The sequence below is a fragment of the Pseudophryne corroboree genome, chromosome 9, assembly GCF_028390025.1.
Source record: "Pseudophryne corroboree isolate aPseCor3 chromosome 9, aPseCor3.hap2, whole genome shotgun sequence".
Lineage (NCBI taxonomy): Eukaryota > Metazoa > Chordata > Amphibia > Anura > Myobatrachidae > Pseudophryne > Pseudophryne corroboree.
In genome coordinates, this window is record NC_086452.1 from 373,139,102 (window position 1) to 373,166,153 (window position 27,052).

Consider the following 27,052-nt stretch of genomic DNA (forward strand, 5'->3'; position numbering starts at 1 on the left):
CCTTCTGAAATTCACTATTGGTCAAATGCATTTATAAACATTCACACCAAAATGGAAAATTATGACTGATTTAAGGAATGATACTTTAGCCTTTTATGAAGAGCCAACCACTTGGATCCAAGGTCATGTGGATCGTATGGACCAAAGTAGCCCTGTTCTGTTGGTAGTTTAGATATGTATTTGTTTATACTTAAATAAAAAAAAAACAAAAAAAACAATTTAACCATCTCATTCGGATCCAGAAAAGCCTTATTATTATCAAGTGTTGTGTTAGTAGAAGGGTTACTTCTAGTATGACTTCATTATCATTATTCATGTTGTCTTCATCACATACTACAATTATATAAAAGCTGCTGTAAAGGTCCAAAGAGATCAAATAGCAAAATATAGGAATGAGACCTACCTATACATAGCATGTCTGTTCCCTAAAGGTGGGTACACACTGGCCGCCCAGTTTATGACGTCAGTCCCTGACGGATCGGGCAGTGTGTATGCACAGCACACTGCCTGATCCGTCCATAGATATATCTGCATGTCAATTGATCTGCAGATATATCTATCAGTGTGCACCCACCTTAAGTCATTGGAAGAGAAACATGCCAATTATGCTGCTCTATGTAAGAAATTGTTAATAAATAAATACATAAATAGATTCTTCTTTGCATATTCTATATCTCGACCGGTATCCGGTCTCTAGGTCGACCGGGTGTAGTATGTGATGCCGGCGGTCGGGCTCCCGGCGGCCAGCATACCAGCGCCGGAATCCCGACCACCGGCATACCGACAGCTGGACGAGTGCAAATGGGTTTGTGGACCCCCAAGAGGGAGAATAGATGTCTGTATGCCGGCAGTTGGGATTCCGGCATCGGTATGGTTGTCGTCGGGAGCCCGGCCGCCGGCAACCTGAAGGCCACCCAGGTCGACCACTATTGGTCAACATGGTCTATAGATCGACATGTACTAGGTCGACATGGAAAAAGGTCAATATGAGTTTTTAATTTTTATTTTATTTTTTGAACTTTTTCATAGTTTACAATCAACGTGGACTACGATTGGGAACAGTAACCTGTGCCGAGCGCAGCAGTAGCAGAGCGAGGCACCTTGCCCGAACGCTCACCATGCGAGGGGACATGGTGCACTAATTGGGGTTCACGGTCACTTTACGAAGAAAACAACACCAATTTTTTTTTAAACTAATGTTGACCTTTTTCCAAGTCAGCCTTGTTCATGTTGATCTAATGACTGTGTCGACCTATTTCAGGTGTTGACCTAGTCACTGTCGACCAATAGTGGTCGACCTAAGGACTGTCGACCTAAGTGTGGTCGAACCTATGATCCACACCCATCTCGACCATGATGGAAAACCTTCCAACCCTACTAGACGGTGCTTTAAACTGTCCAGGTGTCAGCAAGGAACGCGTGCTAAAATACAGTAAGTGTGCTAAACAGACTTGAGATCAGAAAGTCTATAATTTAGGTCAGTAATACAAAGCTTTTATACTAATGGTACTAATACTCAGCAATGACTTTACCTGATGCTGTACTTATTTAACTATGAGAACTGTGTTTGCATTGAATTTCTGCAGCACATCAGTTCTGTGATAATAATGCAACAACAATCTAACCAAGATTCTTTTAGTCTTACTGTATGCTCTGCATTCAGCTATAGATATATTGTTTATGCAGGGAGAGTCTCTTTTTTCCCTATCTAGGTCAAAATGTACTTTGCTTTTATATTGTCAAATTTTCATTACAAAGGTCTAAACAGATTTATTTTAGCCAACTGTTGTGAGCTTGTTATAAAATTTTCTATCCATTCGGCAGCCTTTTTTAATGGTATTTTATTATGTTTTTGCTTGCAGGTTTGGGTAGATGCTGGTACACAAATCTTCTTCTCCTACGCCATCTGCCTGGGATGTTTGACAGCTTTGGGAAGTTACAATAACTACAATAATAATTGCTACAGGTACTATCCTCTGCAGATACACTGGGAAGGGCATTATTGTGTACTGTTTCCTAGTTACCCACTTGTGGCATATACTGTATCTGTTAGTTTGCTTAACAGCAACAACAATCCAAGGTTGTAGGGGCCCCTGACTATTGCTGGCAAAGCACCCCCCTCCTGACAGATACACACACCCGCCACCACCCTTACTCGATGTTTGGAGCACAGCATCAGCAGCCGTGAGACAGTCAATGTGCTGGAGCACGGGGCGTAGCTTTGCATCAAGGGGTGTAGCCTCCAGCGCAATGCAGAGCCGAAACTCCACACCCCCTGTTTTCATAATTCTGGGGGCTTGTCCAGCACTCCCGGAGCTGCTGAACAGTCCCCAGCCTCTCCTGGAGTCTGTGCTCCAGTCATCCATTCTCCGCTGCTTTGCAATGCGAAGTAACAGTGTCAAGGTGCCCATACACCTTAAGATTTTTCTGCAGCAGGGTACATTGTGTTCCACAGGGAAACATCGGGGTGTAGAGAGGATCTTGATCCAGAGCCACCAACAGGCTAAAGGTTTAGGCTGTCCCAGGATGCATTGGGGCCTCCTCTATAATCCCCGCCTCCAGGCACTTTAGCTCAGTTTCGAGTTGGTGCCTGCAGCAGCAGGTCACTTAACAGGGGGGCTGCACTGGGCAGCCCTGAAAAGCTTTCTAAGAAGACTTCAAGGGCCGCAACGCTGATATGTCAGTGTGACATTCTGTGCTGCAGCTTCATCACCTCCCAAGCAGCATTGCATACTTCCACGGCCTGTTCCCAGGTACTTGCAGCGGAGACGCTCCGGCTTTAGGCACACGGTAGCAGACGCTCTCCTGGTTCCCGTGGCTGCTACGGGGAAGAGGTAAGAGGGTCCCCCAGGCGGGACCCACCATTAAATCGTGCTCCTGTTGCGGTCTAGGGAGACAGACCGCGACACTGGTGCGGCCACTACACCGAGCAGGGACCTGCTGTGTGGTTTCACTTTCAGTGTTTCCCAGATATATCTATCACTATATTCTATACCCTAAGGGACTAGGGGGCCTAATTCAGACCTGATCGATGGTGTGCGTTTTCGCAAAGCAGCCAATCAGGTCTGAACTGCGCATACGCCGGTGCCGCAGTGCACCGGCACATGCCAGACAGCTTACGGCTGTCTCAGCCCTGCAATCGCCTCTGCCTGATTGACAGGCAGAGGTGGTTACAGGGCGGGCCGGCGGCATTTGGCCACCGTTTAGGGGGCACGGTCTGGGCAAAGCAGGCATGCCCAGACAATTAAGGGTGCGGGTGGCGGCTGCGTGACATTACACGCAGTCGCTGTGACCCTCACAGCAACGAGTAGCGCCTGCCAGCACGTAGGGAGCTACTCTTCCAGTACAAAAGAATTGCCACTGTGTGATGCTTTTGTACTTGTGCGGGGGAGGTCCGGCCTGACATGTGGGTCGGACTAGCCCTGTGCGGGGCGTCCCCCTGCATGTCTGTGTGACTGATCGTAGATGTGCTAAATTTAGCACATTTACGATCAGGTCTGAATTAGGCCCACGGTGCTTCATATATATAGTGCGTCACAGTATTTACCCATTACGTGTATTCTACTGTGTACTCAGTCACATAATACCGGATTTATTTGCAGGTGTCGCGTACTGTGCATTCAGTCATATACTAACAGATTTATTTGCAGGTATTGTACTCTGGCTTTATCGTACTAAGCCGCTCTATTATTGCATTTGTGTACAATGTCTAACAAGAAGGGCAGTAAGTCTGTGGATGCTACTGCATCATGCAGAGCATGCGCCAAGGATTTTCTAGAGGGGGAAGTTTTGTATGATGGTCTGTGTGCTGTGTGTCATACATCTCCCAGTCAGTCCACAGCTCCTGTAACCAATCAGGAGCCACCCTGGACTGTGTTCACAAACCTACTAGGTACTCTGGTGGAACACCTTACGCCCCCCATGGGACCACCTGTGCCACTACAGCCACAAATTGTCCCTATGGTTTATCCGCCTTGGGCGGAAAATATGTCTAATCAGTTGCAGCAATTAATCAATCCTTGGTCAGACAAAAACCTACTCCAGGTCACTCCTGTGTCTCTGGGCTATCTAAGCGGGCACCTTCCTCTTCACAATCCACGTATCTCTCAGCTGTTTCATCTGAAGAGGAGAGGGAGCATACTGTGCTGTCAGACACTGAATCAGGTGTTTCTGACGAGGATTCTCCATGCAAATTGATGTCTCTGCCCTCGTGGTTGCTATTAAGCAGATCCTACAAATCACGGAAGATGAGGATTCCACTACTGTGGCTAAGAAAACTGATATTTTTAAATGGCAGAAGGTGGTTTAAAATCTGTTACCCCAGTCTGACCATTTGGTGGACATCAGGCAGGAACCCTGGTCTAATCCAGGGAAGAAATTCCCTCTGTCTAAATGGGTCTTGGCTTGCTATCCTCTCCCTGCAGAGTTATGTAACAAGCGGGAAAATTTACCGCCGGTGGATTCTCATGTCACCCGCCTAGTGGTCTACTCTGCCAGTCACCACTGTCACTTCACTGAAGGAACCGACAGATAAGCATGTGGAGGGATGCCTGAAATCTATTTACTCCCGTACAGGTGCTGTACATAGACCCATCTATTGCAATCTCTTGGGCTGCAAAAAATATTGAAGCATGGGTTCAGGCATTAGAGGAAGAGCTGCCCGAGGATATACTGTATCTGACAATTCCAGACAATACCTGTCTCATATTACCACTGCCGCCTATTACATTCAGGAGGCTTCTCTGAGGCGGGTGTGTTGCCAGCCAAGGCATCAACTACGTCTGTCCTGGCTCGCCGTATTCTGTGGTTGAGGTCATGGAAGGTGCACCTAGACTCCAAAAAGACCTTGGAGGTACTGCTCTTTAAGGGGGACATTTTGTTTGGGAAAGACCTTAATAAAATTGTGTCTGCACAGAAGGCAAAAGGTTCCACTTTTCGTTCCTTTCAGCCTCAAAGGAAAGCAGAAGGTCAGGCATACCCGAGACAGTCTCGTGCTCCTAAAACCACAAAGCCCAAGTATAAACAATCCTGGGCGGCCCGTCAACCTGCTTCTAAACAAGACAAGCCTGACAAGGCGGACCTCCCACTGCAGTTCACCCAGGTCTGGTTAAAGATCACTTCAGACGCATGGGTGCGAGAAGTACGCAGTCTCATTCAAGAGATGTCCCCCTCGCCAGTTTTGCACCACGGTTATTCCTTCGGATCCGTTAAAGGTGCAAGCTCTGCAAAAGGTTGCAAGTTCCCTCCTGAATACAGGAGTGGTAGTGCCGGTACCTCTTTCCCACAGAGGCAGAGGTTACTACTCGACCCTATTTCTAGTACAGAAACCCAATGGGTCTTTCCAGCCTATACTCGACCTCAAATCACTGAACAAGTTGGTGAGAGTGTACAAGTTCTGTATGGAAACACTGCGCTCAATTGTACTGGCTATGGAACCCGGAGACTACAGTATATGATATCCCTGGATATACAGGATGCATACCTACATATACCTATTGCTATGTCGCATCAGCAGTATCTGCGGTTTGCTATTGGCGACCTCCACTATCAGTTTCCAGGCTCTGCCGTTTGGACTGGCTAAGTTTCCTCAGATCTGCACCAAGGTCATGGCAGTAATGACGGCCCATCTCCGTCGCCAGGCAGTCAGGATCCTGCCGTATCTGGACAACTTGCTGATTCTGGCATCCCACGATGTCCTCCTCAATCACCTGCAACTGACGGTAAGCTTCCTACAAGCCCATTGGTGGCTCATCAGTTGGAAGAAATTCTCGCTGGTCCCAGCTCAGAGCATGGTCTACCTGGGGGCACTGCTGAACACACACAGTCAGCGACTGTTTCTGCCTCTAGGAAAAGTCCTGAAGATTCAGGACAGGATAATATGATTCCGTTGTCGCCCCAGAGTGTCAATACGTTCGGCGATGCTAGTACTTGGCCTGATGGTGTTGGTATTCGACATGGTAGAGTACACCCAATTTCATTCCCACCCTCTGCAGAGGTTAATTCTTTCCAGGTGGGATGGCCTACCTCATCGGATCAGGTCTCACATGATCACTTTGACTCTGAAGGTTCATCTGTCGCTGACCTGGTGACTACAGGACCAGCAATTAAACAGGGGCTGTCCCTTCAGGATCCCGGAATGGGTCCTGCTGACAACGGACGCCAGTCTGAGGGGATGGGGTACAGTGTTGGAGCAACACTCTTTTCAGGGTCGATGGACCAAGGAGGAATCACTCCTACTAATAAGCATTCTGGAGTTGCGGGCGGTGTTGCATTTGCTCTCGCCCTGCCTCTGTTATAGAACAGGCTGGTTCAAGTATGGTCAGACAATGCCACCATGGTGGCATACATAAACCATCAAGGCGGCACTCGAAGCCGCATGGCTATGATGGAAGTGTCAAAAATCTTTTGTTGGGCGGAACGCCATCTGTCAGCAATATCGGCAGTGTTCATTCCAGGCATCCTAAATTGGGAAGCAGACTTTCTCAGTCACCAGGACGTGCATGCCTGAGAGAGGAGTCTTCATCCGGAAGTCTTTCAACTCCTGTGGACAAGTGGGGCCTACCAGATGTAGACCTGATGGCGTCTCAACGCAATCACAAAGTTCTGGTCTTCGGATCAAGAACCAGGGATCCTCAAGCAGTGTTCATGGATGCACTGGCAATTCCATGGAACTTTCGGCTGCCATATGTGTTCCCGCCAGTGTCACTCCTGCCCAGGGTACTGTGGAAGTTCAAACAAGAATGAGGAATACTACTTCTAGTCACTTCAGTGTGTCCCAGACGGCATTGGTTCTCAGACCTGCAGAGTCTGTCGATAGAGCGTCCTATTCTACTTCCTCAACGCCCAGACCTCCTCGTTCAGGGCCCTTGTGTGTACCCGGACCTGGCCAGACTGGCTTTGATGGCGTGGCTCTTGAAGCATCACTCCTGAGAGCAAAAGGATTCTCTGAGGCGGTCATCCAAACTACTGTATGTTGAAAGCCCGCAAACCGGCATCTGCCTGGATTTATTACAGGGTCTGGAATTCTTACTTCACCTGGTGTGCTGATAAGAATTTTGATGCATACAGATACAGAACTTCCAGAATTCTGTCTTTTCTGCAATGCAGCCTGGATTTAGGCCTTCATCTGGCCTCCCTCAAGGTTCATATAGCTGCCTTGTCGGTTTGGTTTCAGAGAAAAATTGTGTCTATACCTGATGTTCATACGTTCACTCAGGGTGTCTTACAGATTCAGCCTCCCTATGTCCCTCCTGTGGCTCCATGGGATCTGTCTGTTGTCCTGAATGCCCTGCAAGAGTCTCCATTTGAACTTCTTGAGTCGGTGGACCTTAAATGGCTCATAGCCAAGGTCTTGTTTTTACTGGCTTTTGCCTCTGCTAGAAGGGTGTCGGGCGCTTTGTCCTGTCGTCTACCCTTTCTGATATTTCATCCTGAATGGGCAGTCCTAAGAACTCGCCCAGGTTATTTACCTAAGGTGGCGTCATCTTTTCACCTTAACCAGGAGATTGTGGTTCCGGCCTTTCTCTCTTCTGATTTGTCCTCCAAAGAGCGGTCTTTGGATGTGGTAAGGGCTCTCCGTATATATGTGGAGAGGACTGCCTCTATCAGGCGGTCAGATTCCCTTTTTGCATTGTTTGGTTTTCACAAACATGGCAGGCCTGCGAATAAGAAAACCTTGGCCAGATGAAATAGAATGGTGATTGCACAAGCTTATGAGCAGGCTGGACTCCAAGCTCATGCTGCTATTAAAGCCCATTCTACTTGGTATGTCGGACCTTCTTGGGCGGTCCACCGTGGCGCGTCCGCAGAGCAATTTTTCAAGGTGGCTACGTGGTCCTCAGTGAATATGTTCATTAGGTTCTATGCCTTTGATGCTTCCGCCTCCCAGGATGCTTCCTTTGGATGCCGGGTTCTCATACCTGCTAAGTAGGGAAGCCAATCCCGGGCCATTTTTTCAATCCGGGTATCGGGATTGAAAAATGGGCAATCCCGGGATACCTGGGATTGGCTTTTAACTATGTGTCGGCCCCCTCACCCCGCCCCGCACACATAACTCACCAAATACCAGGGGTGGACGGGTGGGGAACATCCTCCTCTCTCTCTTGGCGGCATGTGACGGCACAGCATGACCTCTCACGCTGCGCTGGGGAGCCGGAAGAAGGAAGCCGGGCAGTGTCTGTGGACGCTCAACGCTGATCCCTCAATCCCCGGGACTGGAGCTTCCAATCCCTGGATTGAATCCCGGACGTTTTTGGCCTTAATTTCCGGGATCACGCCGATCCCTATCCGAGATTGGTCACCATACTGCTGATGGTGATGGAGCCGCAGCACAGAATGTCACACTGACATATCAGCGCTGTGGCCCTTGAAGTCCTCTTAGAAAGCTTTTCAGGGCTGCCCAGTGCAGCCCCCCTGTTAAGTGACCTACTGCTGCAGGCACCAACTCGAAACTGAGCTACAGTGCCTGGAGGCGGGGATTATAGAGGAGGCCCCAATGCATCCTGGGACAGCCTAAACCTTTAGCCTGTTGGTGGCTCTGGATCAAGATCCTCTCTACACCCCAATGTTTCCCTGTGGAACCCAATGTATCTCGCAGAAAGAGAGTTATCCATGGTAAGTCTACCATAACTCTCCTTATCTTCCAATCTGGCTGGTTGGAACAAAAATCTGGTAATGGATTGGAACAAATGACATGGATGGGAGCAAATGACAGTTGACCATTTTGAATGGTCAATTGTCATTCGCTCTCATCCATTTCCAGATTATAGTTCCAACCAGCCAGATTGGAAGATAAATCTTTAGGTGTATGGGCACCTTTAGAGCGTCCTCCCCAAACTCCTCCCCCGCCCACGGGACACTGCATTCCATAGGTGAGACATCGGGACAGTTGGGTGGTATGCAATGTGAGGGGTGGTATTCATGTGACCGCCGGTCAGCTGACTGACAGTCACATGACCTCCTCCACCAGCCCGACGGGTCACTGTCCCGATGGTCGGCATGCCGACCAACAGGGACTATTTCCACTCGTGGGTGTCCACGACACCCATAGAGTGGGAACCGAGCCCGCAGCATGGCGAGCGCGGCGAGTGCAGCAAGCCGGTAAGCTGACCGGCGTTCAGGAGACCGCCGGACAGCCGTACTACACCCCAATGTGAGAATTCCCCTAGTCTGTCGCCCCTAACTTAACCTGGCCATGAAGAACATTACTATTTTTCTATAGGTCAGCACAAACACTACACCATAGTGGTGTCTCTGAACAACATTATATACAGTATACACTCCTATTAACTCAGTAACTTACTGTTATTTCCCAAATACAGTAAGCCAATATGCAGCCAGACTGAATGATTCCATAGAGCGATGTATTTGCTGTTGCATAGGCTGCTGTATCTAAAGTTACCCCACTGTATTGCTTAGAGTTTAGTTCTAGATTACAGTGCTATCAATAGAGGCCACAAAGGAATAACTGACGATATAATAAAAGAACTGAGTTGAAATATCTTTGTTGTCGTCTTGTTACAGTACCTTCGACTACTTACTTTATACAGTATATGTGTGCAAGGAAGGAAAGTAGCTTGGTCAGGGTGTATAATATATATGACCGCCGGCATCCCAACTGCCGGGATGATAACCAGATCACCTTGCTTGCTGCGATACAGCTGATGTGGGGCATATGGCCCAATATTGCAATGTACTGTATGTGGCTTGCAATTGACCATGATGCTCCATAATAATCCAAATTAAATGAAATACATTCAGAAGACCTCTATTGGTCTGAGTAAGTGATCATATTCTGATCTCATTATCAGGCCTGGAAGTGATCTGCCACCTTCATGTGTGGCCAGAACAGTAAACCTTTAGTTTGCGTTGCTCCTGCTTTGTATTCAGAATTTCACTCCTTAAAAAAGTAGCAAAGAGTGAATGTACGTAAAGTATATAAGTAATAGAACATTGCTGCTTATCAATAGAGTTAATATTGTAAATTGGATACTAGCAATTATTTATTTGCCAGGTTTTTCTTTTTCACTAACTAACGAATAATGTTTGATCAGAAAAAAGTTCGGAATTACACCACGGTAAATACCCTGCACACCAGATGGGAAGCAGTCAAAATGCTGGCTGTCGAGATCCCGGCGGTCAGGAGATAGCGGGCATTTTACCAACACCCATTCGTAAATCCCACTTGGTTACAGGCAGAGTTGTTCGCGGGGTGGGAGGGGGCGTCGACACTGCATTTTAGGGGCAACGCGGTGGAGTGCGAAAGGCATGGTCTGGACAACGCAGGTTTGTCTGGACCGTTTGCCGGGCAGGCCACAACAGCTGCATGATGTCACACGCAGCTGCTGCGACCTGAAACATGGCGGATAGTCATCTGCCTTCTACTTAGGCAGAGGGTTACCCTAAACACCTCACATGGGGGAGGGGGGGCAGGGCCTGGCATACAGGGTGGACTTGCCCTGTGCTGGGCGTCCCCCTGCATGTCAGTCTAATGAATCGTAGATGTGTGATTTTTTTGCACATCCATGATCCATGCTGAATTAGGCCCTGTATATGCCACAGGTCATATAAAAGTAGCAGGATAGGGTTCCCCAAGGTCCATCCACAGCACTCTGTACTCGAGCATGCATGATCAGGAGACTGCAGATGCGCCGTAGTGTGGCTGATGCAATCACTTTACTGTCGGACCCTCTGTTCCTGCATGTATTTGATTATACCTACAGGTGGTACATCATTTCTTTTTATTATTAATAAAATAAAAATAATAATAAAAATAATAATAATAATAATAAGAAGAAGAAATTATGATAATTGAGTCTATTAATAAGTGAGCCCTTGAAAGTACAAATACAAGGTCTAGTGAATAAAGCGGCAGTAACACTTAATACACATTCAGTAGACGATAGTTATTATTAACACGCTGGGGGCCATTCAGTCAGAAGCTAATTCACCTACCATAAAAATATAATGACAGTGTTGTGGTGTGTGATAGGTATCATTTGTATATTATTGTATGAAAACACTGTACTGTGCTGTACTGTGCTCATGTCTTCATAGGCTGGTCACAGCTGTTCATTTTCACGGTCAATTGCCAGCAGTCACTACAATTCATTAGTTGAATGTTAGATGCTAAATTAAATCTAGAGCAATGTAAGTGTTTATAAAGCTGATTGGGTTACGTCTGCTTTACTCTACAGAGACTGCATCTTGCTTTGCTGTTTGAATAGTGGAACCAGCTTTGTAGCTGGTTTTGCCATATTTTCTGTCCTTGGGTTCATGGCTTATGAGCAAGGGGTTCCAATTGCTGAGGTTGCAGAATCAGGTATGTGTCAATACTGTAATAACCAAATCGTATGCACTATTATTACAATATATTCTGTGTGATGTACCTTGCACTGCAAATTATAAGGGTAATAACATTTGCTTAAGCTGCCTATGACCATAGACTTGTAATAGCACAAGGCTGCTAGGAAATGTGACTTCTAGTATTACTATCCATATTACTTTATAGCCACAATTAAATGACTTCGGAAGTTACTGGACAGTGCACTAAGGGGGTTATTCAGAGCTGTTAGCAAACCACAAAAGCACACTAATGGGCAAAACCATGCTGCACTGCAGGTGGGGAAGATGTAACATGTGCAGAGAGAGTTAGATTTGGGTGGGGTGTGTTCAAATTGAAATCTAAATTGCAGTGTAAAAATGAGCAGCCAGTATTTATCCTGCACAGAAACTATATAACCCACCATAATCTAAATCTCTCTGCACATGTTACATCTGCCCCACTTGCAGTGCAACATTGCTTTGCCCAATTGCTAACTTTTTTTTTGTTTGCTAACAACTCTGAATACTATATGTGCACCACAAAGCTCCCTTGGCTTTGCATTGCTGTACGGTACATTGGTAGTTTTCCTAGCGCTCTTTAAGGTATCCATGAAACCCGTGCGAATATGGAGAGAACATCCACACAGGTATGGTGTGGTTACAATGAGTCCTATAATCCCAGTGCTGTGAGACAGCAATGCTAACCACTACTCAGCAATGCTAACCACTACATCCATTATGTGAACTCATGAATTTTGGTGAAAAATCTATGCACACGTGTGCAAACTGAGGCAAAAAATAGGGACAATTTATATACAGATAATCGGCATCACTTTTGTTTTGTAGTGAATTATTTTCCACTTTGGTTGCCTTTGACAAGTCTGTTCTACTTTGTAATCTTCTAGGACATATGCATTTATATATTTTGCATAGTGTGTTATTTAATCCGGCAGACCACCCATTTCTTGACACTTCACAATGGAGTAATTCAGAGTTGATTGCAGCAACAAATTTGTTAGCAGTTGGGCAAAACCATGTGGGTCATTCCGAGTTGATCACACGTAGCAACTTTTTGCTGCTCATGCGATCAATTAGACGCTGCCTGTGGGGGAGTGTATTTTAGCATAGCAAGGCTGCGATCGCTTGTGCAGTCCTGCTATGCTAAAAACGTTTTGTGTAAAACAAGACTAGCCCTGCAGTTACTTACCCTGTGCAATGGATCCAGCGATTAAGGTCCCGGAATTGATGTCAGATATTCGCCCTCCAAACGCCTGGACACGCCTGCGTTCGCTGCTCCACTCTTAGAAAACGGTCAGTTGACACCCCTTCCACCTGTCACTCTTCTTGCGATCGCAGCAGCGATCGTTTTCTTCGGTATTCTTATTGTTGCCCAGCGACGGCCGGCGCACATGCGCAGAACCAGCCCGTTCGCACTGCTGCGACAAACATCAGAATGCGAACGGATCGGAATGACCCCCTATGTGCACTGCAGGGGGCAGATATAACATGTGAAGAGAGAGTTAGATTTGGGTGGGGTGTGTTCAATCTGAAATCTAAATTGCAGTGTAAAAATAAAGCAGCCAATACAGTATTTACCCTGCACTGAAACAAAATAACCCACCCAAATCTAACTCTCTCTGCAAATGTTATATATGCCCCCTTGCAGTGTACATGGGGGGTCATTCCGAGTTTATCGCATGTAGCAACTTTTTGCTGCTTGTGCGATCAACTTGACGCTGCCTATGGGGGAGTGTATTTTAGCACAGCATGCCTGGAATCGCTTGTGCAGCCCTGCTATGCTAAAAAAGTTTCCTGCAAAGCAAGACCAGGATCAGACCTACTTACCCTGTGTGACAGATCTAGCGACGAAGGTCCCAGAATTGACGTCAGACAGCCGCCCTCCTAACGCCTGGATCCACCTGTGTTCACCTCACCACGTCTCACCACGCCTGGAAAACGGTCAGTTGACGCCCCGGAACGCCTCCCACCTGTCAGTCTTCATTCGATCACCACAGCGATCACTTTCTGCTCAGGTGTCGTCGCTGTCCAGCGACCACCATCGACGGGCAACGACGCGCGTGAGCATTGCGGTCGCCATGCAGCCGCAGTCCCGACCCGTTCGCACTGCAGCGAAGAACCGCTGCGCGCGAACGGGTCGGAATGACCCCAACGGTTTTGCTCAACTGCTAACAAATTTGTTGCTGCGATCAACTCTCAATTATTCCCAATATAGAGTACAGCATGCAAAGCAAAACATTTGCAGATTGGTCTCCTAAAGCTAATAGAGTACTGTGTATTCACAGCAAGCATATAAGCAGCATCAGAGCTGACCCTTGTGCCATTTCCCCCTGTATAATCCCCACTAGAAGAGGTACATATCTTACTCAAGCATTTCACCACCTTCTTCCATACACTACTTTTTAACTTAGCAAGTAGGAGGTGGGAGTGGCGTGCTCTGTTCTTGGGGCTGGTCGTATGGAGCTTGGCTATAACTGTAATATCACAGCCAACTGCCACACTCTCAGCGTACAGATCTGGAATCATACATTGTTACTGCAGTGGTGCCTTTTTGCATCTGTTTTGCCCCACAAAGCATCTAAGCCGCTGCTAGGATGAACAAGTAGACTCTGCTGATTAATATGATATACAACACTTGTATATCTGTATGTGATGGAGTCTCTGGATCTACTGTATATTCAAAGTGCAACGATGCAGTGGCAACAGCTTTTTCCAATTCAAGTTCCTTTGAGCTCAGGGGAGGATCTACTATGAAACTAATGAAGCTAGATCTCAGGGCCCCTAATCCCAGAGGGGCCCGGCTGCACTTGTGCATTTTAACTCCAAAACTCGGATTTTCACCTCTTGTTTTTATGTGCTGTATGGTTATAACTCGTCACCAATAACGCCAGGAAAGCAGACTTCTAGTACAGCATAGCTGCTATTACAGCTTGGATGCGCGTCGCTTATTACCGTGGGAGCTGCTGGGAGTTGTAGTCGAGCTCTGATTTGTACTCTGTAATTAGTCGAGCTAGTGTGATACAGAGCACAAATCACAGGTCCAGACTATAACTCCCAGCAGCTCCTGGACCAGGGCCGGTGCAAGGTTTCTCGGCACCCTAGGCAAAAAATCTGCACACTCTCGCCCCACTCCTCCCCCTCAGGTGAAAATGTGGAGGTGGCGTCTTAGAAGTTCCCCAGCTGATATTATTAAATAGAGAACGCCACCTACAAAATAAAGAAAAAACGCTAAGCACGACTTTTGCGGGGACCCCATGTAGGCTGTATTGTAGGAAAGGGGGACAACATAGGCAGGAGATATACACAGATATACACCATATGGAGTATACTATAGTTGTGGGGGTGGGAGGGTTCTTTGCTCGGAATTCAGTTAACATCCCGACTGTTGGGATCCCATGGTCAGGATACTGATGTTGGAATCCCTACACTCGGCGGAATACCGACACAAGCCCGGAATTCACCCTTGGGTGGTGGTCCACGTCACAACCCAAGGGGGAATATAATAGTGTGGCCAAAGGTCACCACCGGAGCCGACGAGTGGCAAGCGCAGCGAGCACGAGGGGATTCGCTGTGCTTGCTGCTGGGATTCCACCTGTCTCCTGACCGCCAGGATCCCATACCGATCCTCTTTGCTCATTATGATGAGCAGATCAGATTATGCCACATTACAGTACCCTCAGTTCATATTATGTCACATTACAGTGCCCCCTCTACCATTATAACATCCACTACACACTGCTCTCACTGACAATGTACTGTCATACAGCTCAGGCTGGGAATGGATCAGACCCTATTACTTAGCAGCCAAAACTAGGGAAATTGCTATGCAACTTTATAACTTGGGCCCAGGCCTCCCTAAGCCTCTGTGCCCCATAACAATGGCACCCCCTGCAGCCACAATAGTTACACCCATGATTATAGGCATCAATGCAGTGACAGATCATACAATACTGATATCACTGCAGTGACCGCAATGCTGCACATTCACTGTCACAATGACTACCATACCACATACACAGCATGCCAGTAATTGCCATACCGCACAGAGGGGGTAAATTCAGATCTGATCGCTGGGCTGCGTTTTTTGCCGTCCTGCGATCAGATAGTCGCCGCCTACAGGGGTAGGGTTAAATCGCTGGGCAAGTGTGCGATCGTATGTGTTGCAGAGATGCTAAAAATCAGTTTGTGCGGTCTCTGCGCAGCCCAGGACTTACGCCTCCAGTGCAATAGAATCCTGCTGATCGGAGCCGTAGCTGACGTCAGACACCCTCCCTCAAAATGCTTGGACACACCTACGTTTTCCCGGACACTCCCTGTATACGGTCAGTTGCCACCCACAAACGGCCTCTTCCTGTCAATCAACTTGCGTATGCCTGTGCGAATGGATCCTTCACACCATCCCATCGCTGACCAGCGATGCCCGTTGTAGCTGTCCGACGTGCCTGCGCATTGCGGTGCATACGCATGCTCAGTTTGGACCTGATCTCCCACTGTGCGAAAACGCACAGCAGCTATCAGTTCAGAATTACCCCCAGAGAACATTCTATCATCTGCCATATTGCACAGACTGCACACAGTATCAGTGACCACCATACCATACAGACGACACCTTTGGGATTGCAATACTGCAATACAGTACACTGAGTACAATGTGTGCTGGGACTTGTAGTACCTCTACTGCTGGATACTTGTGGTCCCTCTGCTAGCTGGGCATAGGCATGTCAGTCAGTTACGTGTATTAATACAGGATTCACAAAATTCCCATTATCCGTAGCTGCAGTTGCCAAATGTGGTGACATGCACCAGAAACAAAAGGGGTGGGATAATTCATTGCTGACCAGGAGGGAATAGAGAGACTACAGCCAGAGAGGAGCCACCCGAGAACAGGTGCTGTACGGGCAGGTGACATCACAGCACACGACAGTCATGTGACTGTCAGTGCCGATGCTGTATCCACGCTGAGACCAGCACCTAGAGCCAGGCTGTTTAGTCATATATGCAGGCAGTGCCGTAACTAGACATTTTAGCGCTGTGTGCAAAAAACAGCATTGGCGCGCCCCTTACTTAATATAAGGGCTGTGCGCGCCGCAGGCATGCAAAAAATATATAGGGGCGTGGCTTTATGGGGAAGGGGTGTGGCAACAAAATAATACCAATTCATATTAGGGTGCACAGTAGTCTCCATTATTCAAATTACGCCACACAGTAGCGCCACTACACCATGTAGAGTCCCTTTTACACATTACGGTGGACAGATTCCCCTTTTCTCTAACGTCCTAGTGGATGCTGGGGACTCCGTAAGGACCATGGGGAATAGACGGGCTCCGCAGGAGACTGGGCACTCTAAAGAAAGATTTAGTACTACCTGGTGTGCACTGGCTCTATGCCCCTCCTCCAGACCTCAGTTAGAATCTGTGCCCGGCCAGAGCTGGGTGCTTTTAGTGAGCTCTCCTGAGCTTGCTAATAAGAGGGAGAGAAGCAAACCTACTAACTGCGGCTAGGTTGCGCTTCTTAGGCTACTGGACACCATTAGCTCCAGAGGGATCGAACACAGGACCTGACCTTGTCGTCCATTCCCGGAGCCGCGCCGCCGTCCCCCTCGCAGAGCCAGAAGTCAGAAGCTGGCAGAAGCAAGAAGACATCGCAATCGGTGGCAGAAGACTCCTGTCTTCACATGAGGTAGCGCACAGCACTGCAGCTGTGCGCCATTGCGCCCACACTACCCACACACTCTGGTTACTGTAGGGTGCAGGGCACGGGGGGGGGGGGGGGCGCCCTGGGCAGCAATTAAGATACCTCCTGGCAAAAAGACACATATATACAGCTGGGCATTGTATATATGTACGAGCCGCCGCCATTTTATTACACAGACCCGGGACTGAAGCCCGCCGCTGAGGGGGCGGGGCCTTCTTCCTCAGCACTAACCAGCGCCATTTTCTCTTCACAGCTCCGCTGAGAGGAAGCTCCCCAGGCTCTCCCCTGCAGTATCAAGGTAGAAAAAGGGTAAAAAGAGAGGGGGGGCACATAAATTTAGGCGCAAAATTATCATAAACAGCAGCTACTGGGTAAACACTAAGTTACTGTGTAATCCCTGGGTTATATAGCGCTGGGGTGTGTGCTGGCATACTCTCTCTCTGTCTCCCCAAAAGGCCTTGTGGGGTCCTGTCCTCAATTAGAGCATTCCCTGTGTGTGTGTGTGTGTGTGTGTGTGTGTGTGTGTGTGTGTGTGTGTGTGTGTGTGTGTGTGTGTGCGGTGTGTCGGTACGTTTGTGTCGACATGTTTGACGAGGACGGTTACGTGGAGGCAGAACAAGTGCAAGTGACTGTGGTGTCGCCGCCGACGGCGCCGACACCTGATTGGATGGATATGTGGAAGGTGTTAAATGATAATGTAAGCTCTTTGCATAAAAGGTTGGATAATCAGTCAGGGTCTCAACCCGTGTCTGATTCTGCAGCTCAGAGGCCGTCAGGGTCTCAAAAGCACCCACTATCCCAGTTGGTTGACACAGATGTCGACACGGATTCTGACTCCAGTGTCGATGACGATGAGGCAAAGTTGCAGCCTAAAATGACTAAAGCCATCCGATACATGATTATAGCAATGAAGGATGTAGTGCACATACCGGAGGAAAACCCTGTCCCTGACAAAAGGGTATATATGTATGGGGAGAAAAAGCAAGAGGTGACTTTTCCCCCTTCAGATGAGTTAAATGAATTATGTGAAAAAGCATGGGATTCCCCCCGATAAGAAAGTGCTGATTTCCAAAAGGTTGCTTATGGCGTACCCTTTCCCGCCAACGGACAGGATGCGCTGGGAATCCTCCCCTAGGGTAGATAAAGCTCTGACACGCTTATCTAAAAAGGTGGCCCTGCCGTCACACGATACGGCCGCCCTAAAGGATCCTGCAGATAGGAAGCAGGAAAGTATCCTGAAGTCTGTTTATGCACACTCAGGTACTATACTGAGGCCGGCTATTGCGTCGGCCTGGATGTGTAGTGCTGTGGCAGCATGGACAGATAATCTGTCTGAGGAAATGGATATCTTAGACAAGGATACCATTTTACTGACCCTGGGGCATATAAAAGACGCTGTCCTATATATGAGGGATGCCCAGAGGGACATTTGCCTACTGGGCTCTAGAATAAATGCAATGTCAATTTCTGCCAGAAGGGTCCTGTGGACTCGGCAATGGACAGGTGATGCTGACTCCAAAAAGCACATGGAGGTGTTACCTTACAAGGGTGAGGAATTGTTTGGGGACGGTCTCTCGGACCTAGTTTCCACAGCTACGGCTGGGAAGTCAAACTTTTTGCCATATATTCCCTCACAGCCTAAGAAAGCACTGTATTACCAAATGCAGTCCTTTCGATCACAGAGAAGCAAGAAGGTCAGAGGTGCGTCCTTTCTGGCCAGAGGCAGGGGTAGAGGAAAGAAGCTGCACAACACAGCTAGTTCCCAGGAACAGAAGTCCTACCCGGCTTCCACTAAATCCACTGCATGACGCTGGGGCTCCGTAGGAGCCAGGAGCGGTGGGGGCACGTCTCCGAAATTTCAGCCACCAGTGGGTTCGCTCACAGGTGGATCCCTGGGCTATACAGCTTGTGTCTCAGGGATACAAGCTGGAATTCGAAGTGATGCCCCCTCACCGTTACCTCAAATCGGCCCTGCCAGCTTCCCCCATAGAAAGGGAAGTAGTGTTAGCGGCAATTCACAAGTTATATCTCCAGCAGGTGGTGGTAAAGGTTCCCCTCCTTCAACAAGAAAGAGGATACTATTCCACAATGTTTGTGGTACCGAAACCGGACGGTTCAGTCAGACCCATATTGAATTTAAAATCCCTGAACATTTATCTGAAAAGATTCAAGTTCAAAATGGAATCGCTCAGAGCGGTCATTGCAAGCCTGGAAGAGGGGGATTTTATGGTGTCTCTGGACATCAAGGATGCGTACTTGCATGTCCCCATTTATCCATCTCATCAGGAGTACCTCAGGTTTGTGGTACAGGACTGTCATTACCAATTCCAGACGTTGCCGTTTGGCCTGTCCACGGCACCGAGAATATTTACCAAGGTGATGGCGGAAATGATGGTGCTCCTTCGGAAGCAAGGGGTTACAATTATCCCATACTTGGACGATCTCCTCATAAAGGCGAGGTCCAGGGAGCGGTTGCTGATCAGCGTAGCACTCTCTCAGGAAGTGTTGCAACAGCACGGCTGGATTCTGAACATTCCAAAGTCGCAGCTGATTCCTATGACGCGTCTGCCCTTCCTGGGCATGATTCTGGACACAAACCAGAAAAGGGTGTTTCTCCCGGAGGAGAAGGCTCAGGAGCTCGTGACTCTGGTCAGAGGCCTCCTAAAACCAAAACAGGTATCGGTGCATCACTGCACGCGTGTCCTGTGAAAGATGGTGGCGTCATACGAAGCCATTCCCTTCGGCAGGTTCCATGCGAGGATCTTTCAGTGGGATCTGTTGGACAAGTGGTCCGGATCGCATCTTCAGATGCATCGGCTGATCACCTTGTCCCCCAGGGCCAGGGTGTCTCTTCTGTGGTGGCTGCAAAGTGCTCACCTCCTCGAGGGCCGCAGGTTCGGCATACAGGACAGGGTCCTGGTGACCACGGATGCAAGCCTCCGAGGATGGGGGGCAGTCACTCAAGGCAGAAACTTCCAGGGGCTGTGGTCAAGTCAGGAGACTTGTCTGCACATCAATATCCAGGAACTAAGGGCCGTATACAACGCCCTGAGTCAAGCGGAGCCTCTGCTTCAAAACCAACCAGTGCTGATTCAGTCAGACAACATCACGGCAGTGGCCCATGTAAACCGCCAGGGCGGCACAAGAAGCAGGGTGGCAATGGCAGAAGCCAACAGGATTCTTCGTTGGGCGGAGAATCACGTACTAGCACTGTCAGCAGTGTTCATTCCGGGAGTGGACAACTGGGAAGCTGACTTCCTCAGCAGGCACGACCTCCACCCAGGAGAGTGGGGACTTCATCAAGAAGTCTTCACACAGATTGCAAATCGATGGGAACTGCCACAGGTGGACATGATGGCGTCCCGTCTCAACAAAAAGCTAAAAAGATATTGCGCCAGGTCAAGGGACCCTCAGGCGATAGCTGTGGATGCACTTGTAACACTGTGGGTGTTCCAGTCGGTCTATGTGTTTCCTCCTCTTCCTCTCATACCAAAGGTGCTGAGAATTGTAAAAAAAAGAGGAGTGAGAACAATACTCATTGTTCCGGATTGGCCAAGAAGGACTTGGTACCCGGAATTGCAAGAAATGCTCACAGAGGACCCGTGGCCTCTGCCTCTCCGACAGGACCTGTTACAACAAGGGCCCTGTCTGTTCCAAGACTTACCGCGGCTGCGTTTGACGGCATGGCGGTTGAACGCCGGATCCTAGCGGAAAAAGGCATTCCGGATGAAGTTATTCCTACGCTGATAAAGGCTAGGAAGGATGTGACAGCAAAGCATTATCACCGTATATGGCGAAAATATGTTTTGCTTGGTGTGAGGCCAGGAAGGCCCCTACAGAGGAATTCCAGCTGGTCGATTCCTGCACTTCCTACAGTCAGGAGTGACTGAAATTAGGGTCCATAAAGGTCCAGATTTCAGCCCTCTCCATTTTCTTCCAAAAAGAACTGGCTTCACTGCCTGAGGGTCAGACGTTTGTTAAGGGAGTGCTGCATATTCAGCCCCCTTTTGTGCCACCAGTGGCACCTTGGGATCTTAACGTGATGTTGAGTTTCCTGAAATCCCACTGGTGTGAGCCACTTAAGACCGTGGAGCTAAAGTATCTCACGTGGAAAGTGGTCATGCTGTTGGCCTTAGCTTCGGCTTAGCGTGTGTCAGAATTGGCGACTTTGTCATGTAAAAGCCCCTATCTGGTTTTCCATATGGATAGGGCAAAATTGCGGACTCGTCCGCAATTTCTGCCAAAGGTGGTGTCATCCTTTCATTTGAACCAACCTATTGTGGTGCCTGCGGCTACTCGTGACTTGGAGGATTCCAAGTTGCTTGACGTAGTCCGGGCTTTGAAGATTTATGTGACCAGAACGGCTGGAGTCAGGAAGACTGACTCGCTGTTTGTCCTGTATGCATCCAACAAGCTGGGTGCTCCTGCTTCAAAGCAAACTATTGTTTGCTGGATCTGTGGCACGATTCAGCTGGCTCATTCTGCGGTGGGGTTGCCGCATCCAAAATCAGTGAAAGCCCATTCCACGAGAAAGGTGGTCTCTTCTTGGGCGGCTGCCCGAGGGGTCTCGGCATTACAGCTTTGCCGAGCTGCTACTTGGTCGGGTTAAAACACATTTGCAAAGTTCTACAAGTTTGATACCCTGGCTGAGGAGGACCTTGAGTTTGCCCATTCGGTGCTGCAGAGTCATCCGCACTCTCCCGCCCGTTTGGGAGCTTTGGTATAATCCCCATGGTCCTTACGGAGTCCCCAGCATCCACTAGGACGTTAGAGAAAATAAGATTTTACTCACCGGTAAATCTATTTCTCGTAGTCCGTAGTGGATGCTGGGCGCCCGTCCCAAGTGCGGACTTTCTGCAATACTTGTATATAGTTATTGCTTACTAAAGGGTTAAGTTTATGTGGCATCAGTTGAGTGATGCTTGTTTGTTGTTCATACTGTTAACTGGGTAAGTTTATCACGAGTTATACGGTGTGATTGGTGTGGCTGGTATGAGTCTTACCATGGATTCCAAAATCCTTTCCTTGTAATGTCAGCTCTTCCGGGCACAGTTTCCTTAACTGAGGTCTGGAGGAGGGGCATAGAGGGAGGAGCCAGTGCACACCAGGTAGTACTAAATCTTTCTTTAGAGTGCCCAGTCTCCTGCGGAGCCCGTCTATTCCCCATGGTCCTTACGGAGTCCCCAGCATCCACTACGTACTACGAGAAATAGATTTACCGATGAGTAAAATCTTATTTTTACACATTACGGCAGACAGTGTCCCCTTATTACACATTACGGGAGACCGCGTCCCCTTATTACACATTACGGCAAACAGCGTCCCCTTATTACACATTACGGCAGACAGCGTCCCCTTATTACACATTACGGCAGACAGCATCCCCTTATTACACATTATTGCAGACAGCGTCCCCTTATTACATATTACGGCAGACAGCGTCCCCTTATTACACATTATGGCAGACAGCGTCCCCTTATTACATAATACGGCAGACAGAGTCGCCCTTTTTTCACATTATGGCAGACAGCGTCCCCCTTTTTACACATTACGGCAGACAGCGTCCGTCTTTTAACACAATACCGCAGACAGCATCCCCCATTTTACACATTACGGCAGACAGCGTCCCCCTTTATACACAATACGGCAGACAGCATCCCCCTTTTTACTCATTACGGCAGACAGCGTCCCCCTTTTTACATGTTACGACAGCCAGTCCCCCTTTTACACATTAGATAGATAGATAGATAGATAGATACCATCTTTCCGCTGGCTCAGGCAGTCAGGCTCCTCGGTGCTGGCAGCTTCGGAGGCAGGGGAGAAGGAGGAGGGAGGGGGACTCCGGAGCTACAGCAGCGCTATGTAATTGGTGGCAGCGCCGCATGCAGCTGTCCCTCTCCTTCCGCATTGGCTGGCTGCCACTGCTGTGAATGCTGGGATAAGAGAAGTACGTCCCAGCATTCACTGCGGCGGTGGCCAGCCTATGCGGAAGGAGAGGGACAGCTGCAGCGGCGCTGCCACCAATTACATATCGCTGCTGCGGCTCCCTCCTCCTCCTTCTCCCCTGCCTCCGGAGCTGCTCCTCTCCGGCGGCAGCACACTCACACAGGCGGCTTGTAATGAGTCAGTTTGACTCATTACAAGCTGCTGATGATTTTAGGGAAAGCGGGCAGTTGCGCCCTCAGGGCGACTGCGCTGTGTGCCAGGTACACTTGGCACACACGTAGTTACGGCTCTGTGTGCAGGGCAAACGCAGAATTCATGCCGGGGTGTTTCCAAAGATGGGTTGGAGATCTGCAGAGACAGAGGTGACCCTCTATATACTAGGGATGAGCGGGTTCGGTTCCTCGGATCTTCGGTTAACCCGAGCGCGCCCGAACGTCATCATCCCGCTGTCGGATTCTCGCGAGGCTCGGATTCTATCGCGAGACTCGGATTCTATATAAGGAGCCGCGCGTCGCCGCCATTTTCACACGTGCATTGAGATTCATAGGGAGAGGACGTGGCTGGCGTCCTCTCCGTTTATAGAGAAGAGAGTGAGACAGTAGAGAGAGACATAGTAGTAATTTTGGGGAGCATTAGGAGGAGTACTAGTAGTTACTTGCTGAAGTGATAGATAGTGTGACTGTATTATCTGACTTGTGGGGGAGACACTGACAGTGGGGAGCAGTTAGAGTCTGAGAGCAGGACTCAGGAGTACATATAACGTACAGTGCACACTTTTGCTGCCAGAGTGCCACACTGCCATTGTGACCACACTGACCACCAGTATAATATATATTGTGATTGTCTGCTTAGGAGTACTACTTGCAAGTTGCTGATAGTGTGACCACTGACCAGTGACCTGACCACCAGTTTAATAATCACCACCAGTGAGTTTAATATATATATATATATATAATTGTATATAATATATATATATAATATTGTATACCACCTACCCGTGTTTTTTTTTCTTCTTTCTTCTTTATACATACTACTATAGTAGCTTACTGTAGCAGTCTGCGGTGCTGCTGAGCTGACAGTGTCCAGCAGGTCCGTCATCAGTCATTACATAATAAATATATATACCTGTCCGGCTGCAGTACTAGTGATATTATATATATATATATTGATTTCATCTCATTATCATCCAGTCTATATTAGCAGCAGACACAGTACGGTAGTCCACGGCTGTAGCTACCTCTGTGTCGGCAGTCGCTCGTCCATCCATAATTGTATACCACCTACCCGTGTTTTTTTTTTTTTTCTTTCTTCTTTATACATACTACTATAGTAGCTTACTGTAGCAGTCTGCGGTGCTGCTGAGCTGACAGTGTCCAGCAGGTCCGTCATCAGTCATTACATAATAAATATATATACCTGTCCGGCTGCAGTACTAGTGATATTATATATATATATATATATATATATATATATATATATTGATTTCATCTCATTATCATCCAGTCTATATTAGCAGCAGACACAGTACGGTAGTCCACGGCTGTAGCTACCTCTGTGTCGGCACTCGGCAGTCGCTCGTCCATCCATAATTGTATACCACCTACCCGTGGTTTTTTTTTTCTTTCTTCTTTATACATACTACTATAGTAGCTTACTGTAGCAGTCTGCGGTGCTGCTGAGCTGACAGTGTCCAGCAGGTCCGTCATCAGTCATTACATAATAAATATATATACCTGTCCGGCTGCAGTACTAGTGATATTATATATATATATATATTGATTTCATCTCATTTGCATCCAGTCTATATTAGCAGCAGACACAGTACGGTAGTCCACGGCTGTAGCTACCTCTGTGTCGGCAGTCGCTCGTCCATCCATAATTGTATACCACTTAACCGTGGTTTTTTTTTTTTCTTTCTTCTTTATACATACTACTATAGTAGCTTACTGTAGCAGTCTGCGGTGCTGCTGAGCTGACAGTGTCCAGCAGGTCCGTCATCAGTCATTACATAATAAATATATATACCTGTCCGGCTGCAGTACTAGTGATATTATATATATATATATTGATTTCATCTCATTATCATCCAGTCTATATTAGCAGCAGACACAGTACGGTAGTCCACGGCTGTAGCTACCTCTGTGTCGGCAGTCGCTCGTCCATCCATAATTGTATACCACCTACCCGTGGTTTTTTTTTTCTTTCTTCTTTATACATACTACTATAGTAGCTTACTGTAGCAGTCTGCGGTGCTGCTGAGCTGACAGTGTCCAGCAGGTCCGTCATCAGTCATTACATAATAAATATATATACCTGTCCGGCTGCAGTACTAGTGATATTATATATATATATATATATATATATATATTGATTTCATCTCATTATCATCCAGTCTATATTAGCAGCAGACACAGTACGGTAGTCCACGGCTGTAGCTACCTCTGTGTCGGCACTCGGCAGTCGCTCGTCCATCCATAATTGTATACCACCTACCCGTGGTTTTTTTTTTTTTTTTTCTTCTTTATACATACTACTATAGTAGCTTACTGTAGCAGTCTGCGGTGCTGCTGAGCTGACAGTGTCCAGCAGGTCCGTCATCAGTCATTACATAATAAATATATATACCTGTCCGGCTGCAGTACTAGTGATATTATATATATATATATATATATTGATTTCATCTCATTTGCATCCAGTCTATATTAGCAGCAGACACAGTACGGTAGTCCACGGCTGTAGCTACCTCTGTGTTGGTAGTCGCTCGTCCATCCATAATTGTATACCACTTAACCGTGGTTTTTTTTTTTCTTTCTTCTTTATACATACTACTATAGTAGCTTACTGTAGCAGTCTGCGGTGCTGCTGAGCTGACAGTGTCCAGCAGGTCCGTCATCAGTCATTACATAATAAATATATATACCTGTCCGGCTGCAGTACTAGTGATATTATATATATATATATTGATTTCATCTCATTATCATCCAGTCTATATTAGCAGCAGACACAGTACGGTAGTCCACGGCTGTAGCTACCTCTGTGTCGGCAGTCGCTCGTCCATCCATAATTGTATACCACCTACCCGTGGGTTTTTTTTTTCTTTCTTCTATATACATACTACTATAGTAGCTTACTGTAGCAGTCTGCGGTGCTGCTGAGCTGACAGTGTCCAGCAGGTCCGTCATCAGTCATTACATAATAAATATATCTACCTGTCCGGCTGCAGTACTAGTGTGATATTATATATATATATATATTGATTTCATCTCATTATCATCCAGTCTATATTAGCAGCAGACACAGTACGGTAGTCCACGGCTGTAGCTACCTCTGTGTCGGCAGTCCATCCATAATTGTATACCACCTACCCGTGGTTTTTTTTTTTCTTTCTTCTTTATACATACTACTATAGTAGCTTACTGTAGCAGTCTGCGGTGCTGCTGAGCTGACAGTGTCCAGCAGGTCCGTCATCAGTCATTACATAATAAATATATATATACCTGTCCGGCTGCAGTACTAGTGATATTATATATATATATATTGATTTCATCTCATTATCATCCAGTCTATATTAGCAGCAGACACAGTACGGTAGTCCATGGCTGTAGCTACCTCTGTGTCGGCACTCGGCAGTCGCTCATCCATCCATAATTGTATACCACCTACCCGTGGTTTTTTCTTTTCTTTCTTCTTTATACATACTACTATAGTAGCTTACTGTAGCAGTCTGCGGTGCTGCTGAGCTGACAGTGTCCAGCAGGTCCGTCATCAGTCATTACATAATAAATATATATACCTGTCCGGCTGCAGTACTAGTGATATTATATATATATATATTGATTTCATCTCATTATCATCCAGTCTATATTAGCAGCAGACACAGTACGGTAGTCCACGGCTGTAGCTACCTCTGTGTTGGCAGTCGCTCGTCCATCCATAATTGTATACCACCTAACCGTGGTTTTTTTCTTTCTTTCTTCTTTATACATACTACTATAGTAGCTTACTGTAGCAGTCTGCGGTGCTGCTGAGCTGACAGTGTCCAGCAGGTCCGTCATCAGTCATTACATAATAA

At 47.6% G+C, this 27,052-nt stretch overlaps 1 protein-coding gene across 1 annotated transcript in view; it reads left to right on the forward strand.

Annotated features, from left to right (window-relative positions):
- Positions 1-27,052, forward strand: part of SLC6A11 (solute carrier family 6 member 11) — a 451,361-nt gene that overhangs the window by 382,921 nt on the left and 41,388 nt on the right. Inside the window, exons 9-10 of the mRNA XM_063941542.1 lie at positions 1,863-1,966; positions 11,196-11,320. Coding sequence (XP_063797612.1) covers positions 1,863-1,966; positions 11,196-11,320 — 229 coding nt within the window. The remainder of the gene's footprint in view (positions 1-1,862; positions 1,967-11,195; positions 11,321-27,052) is intronic.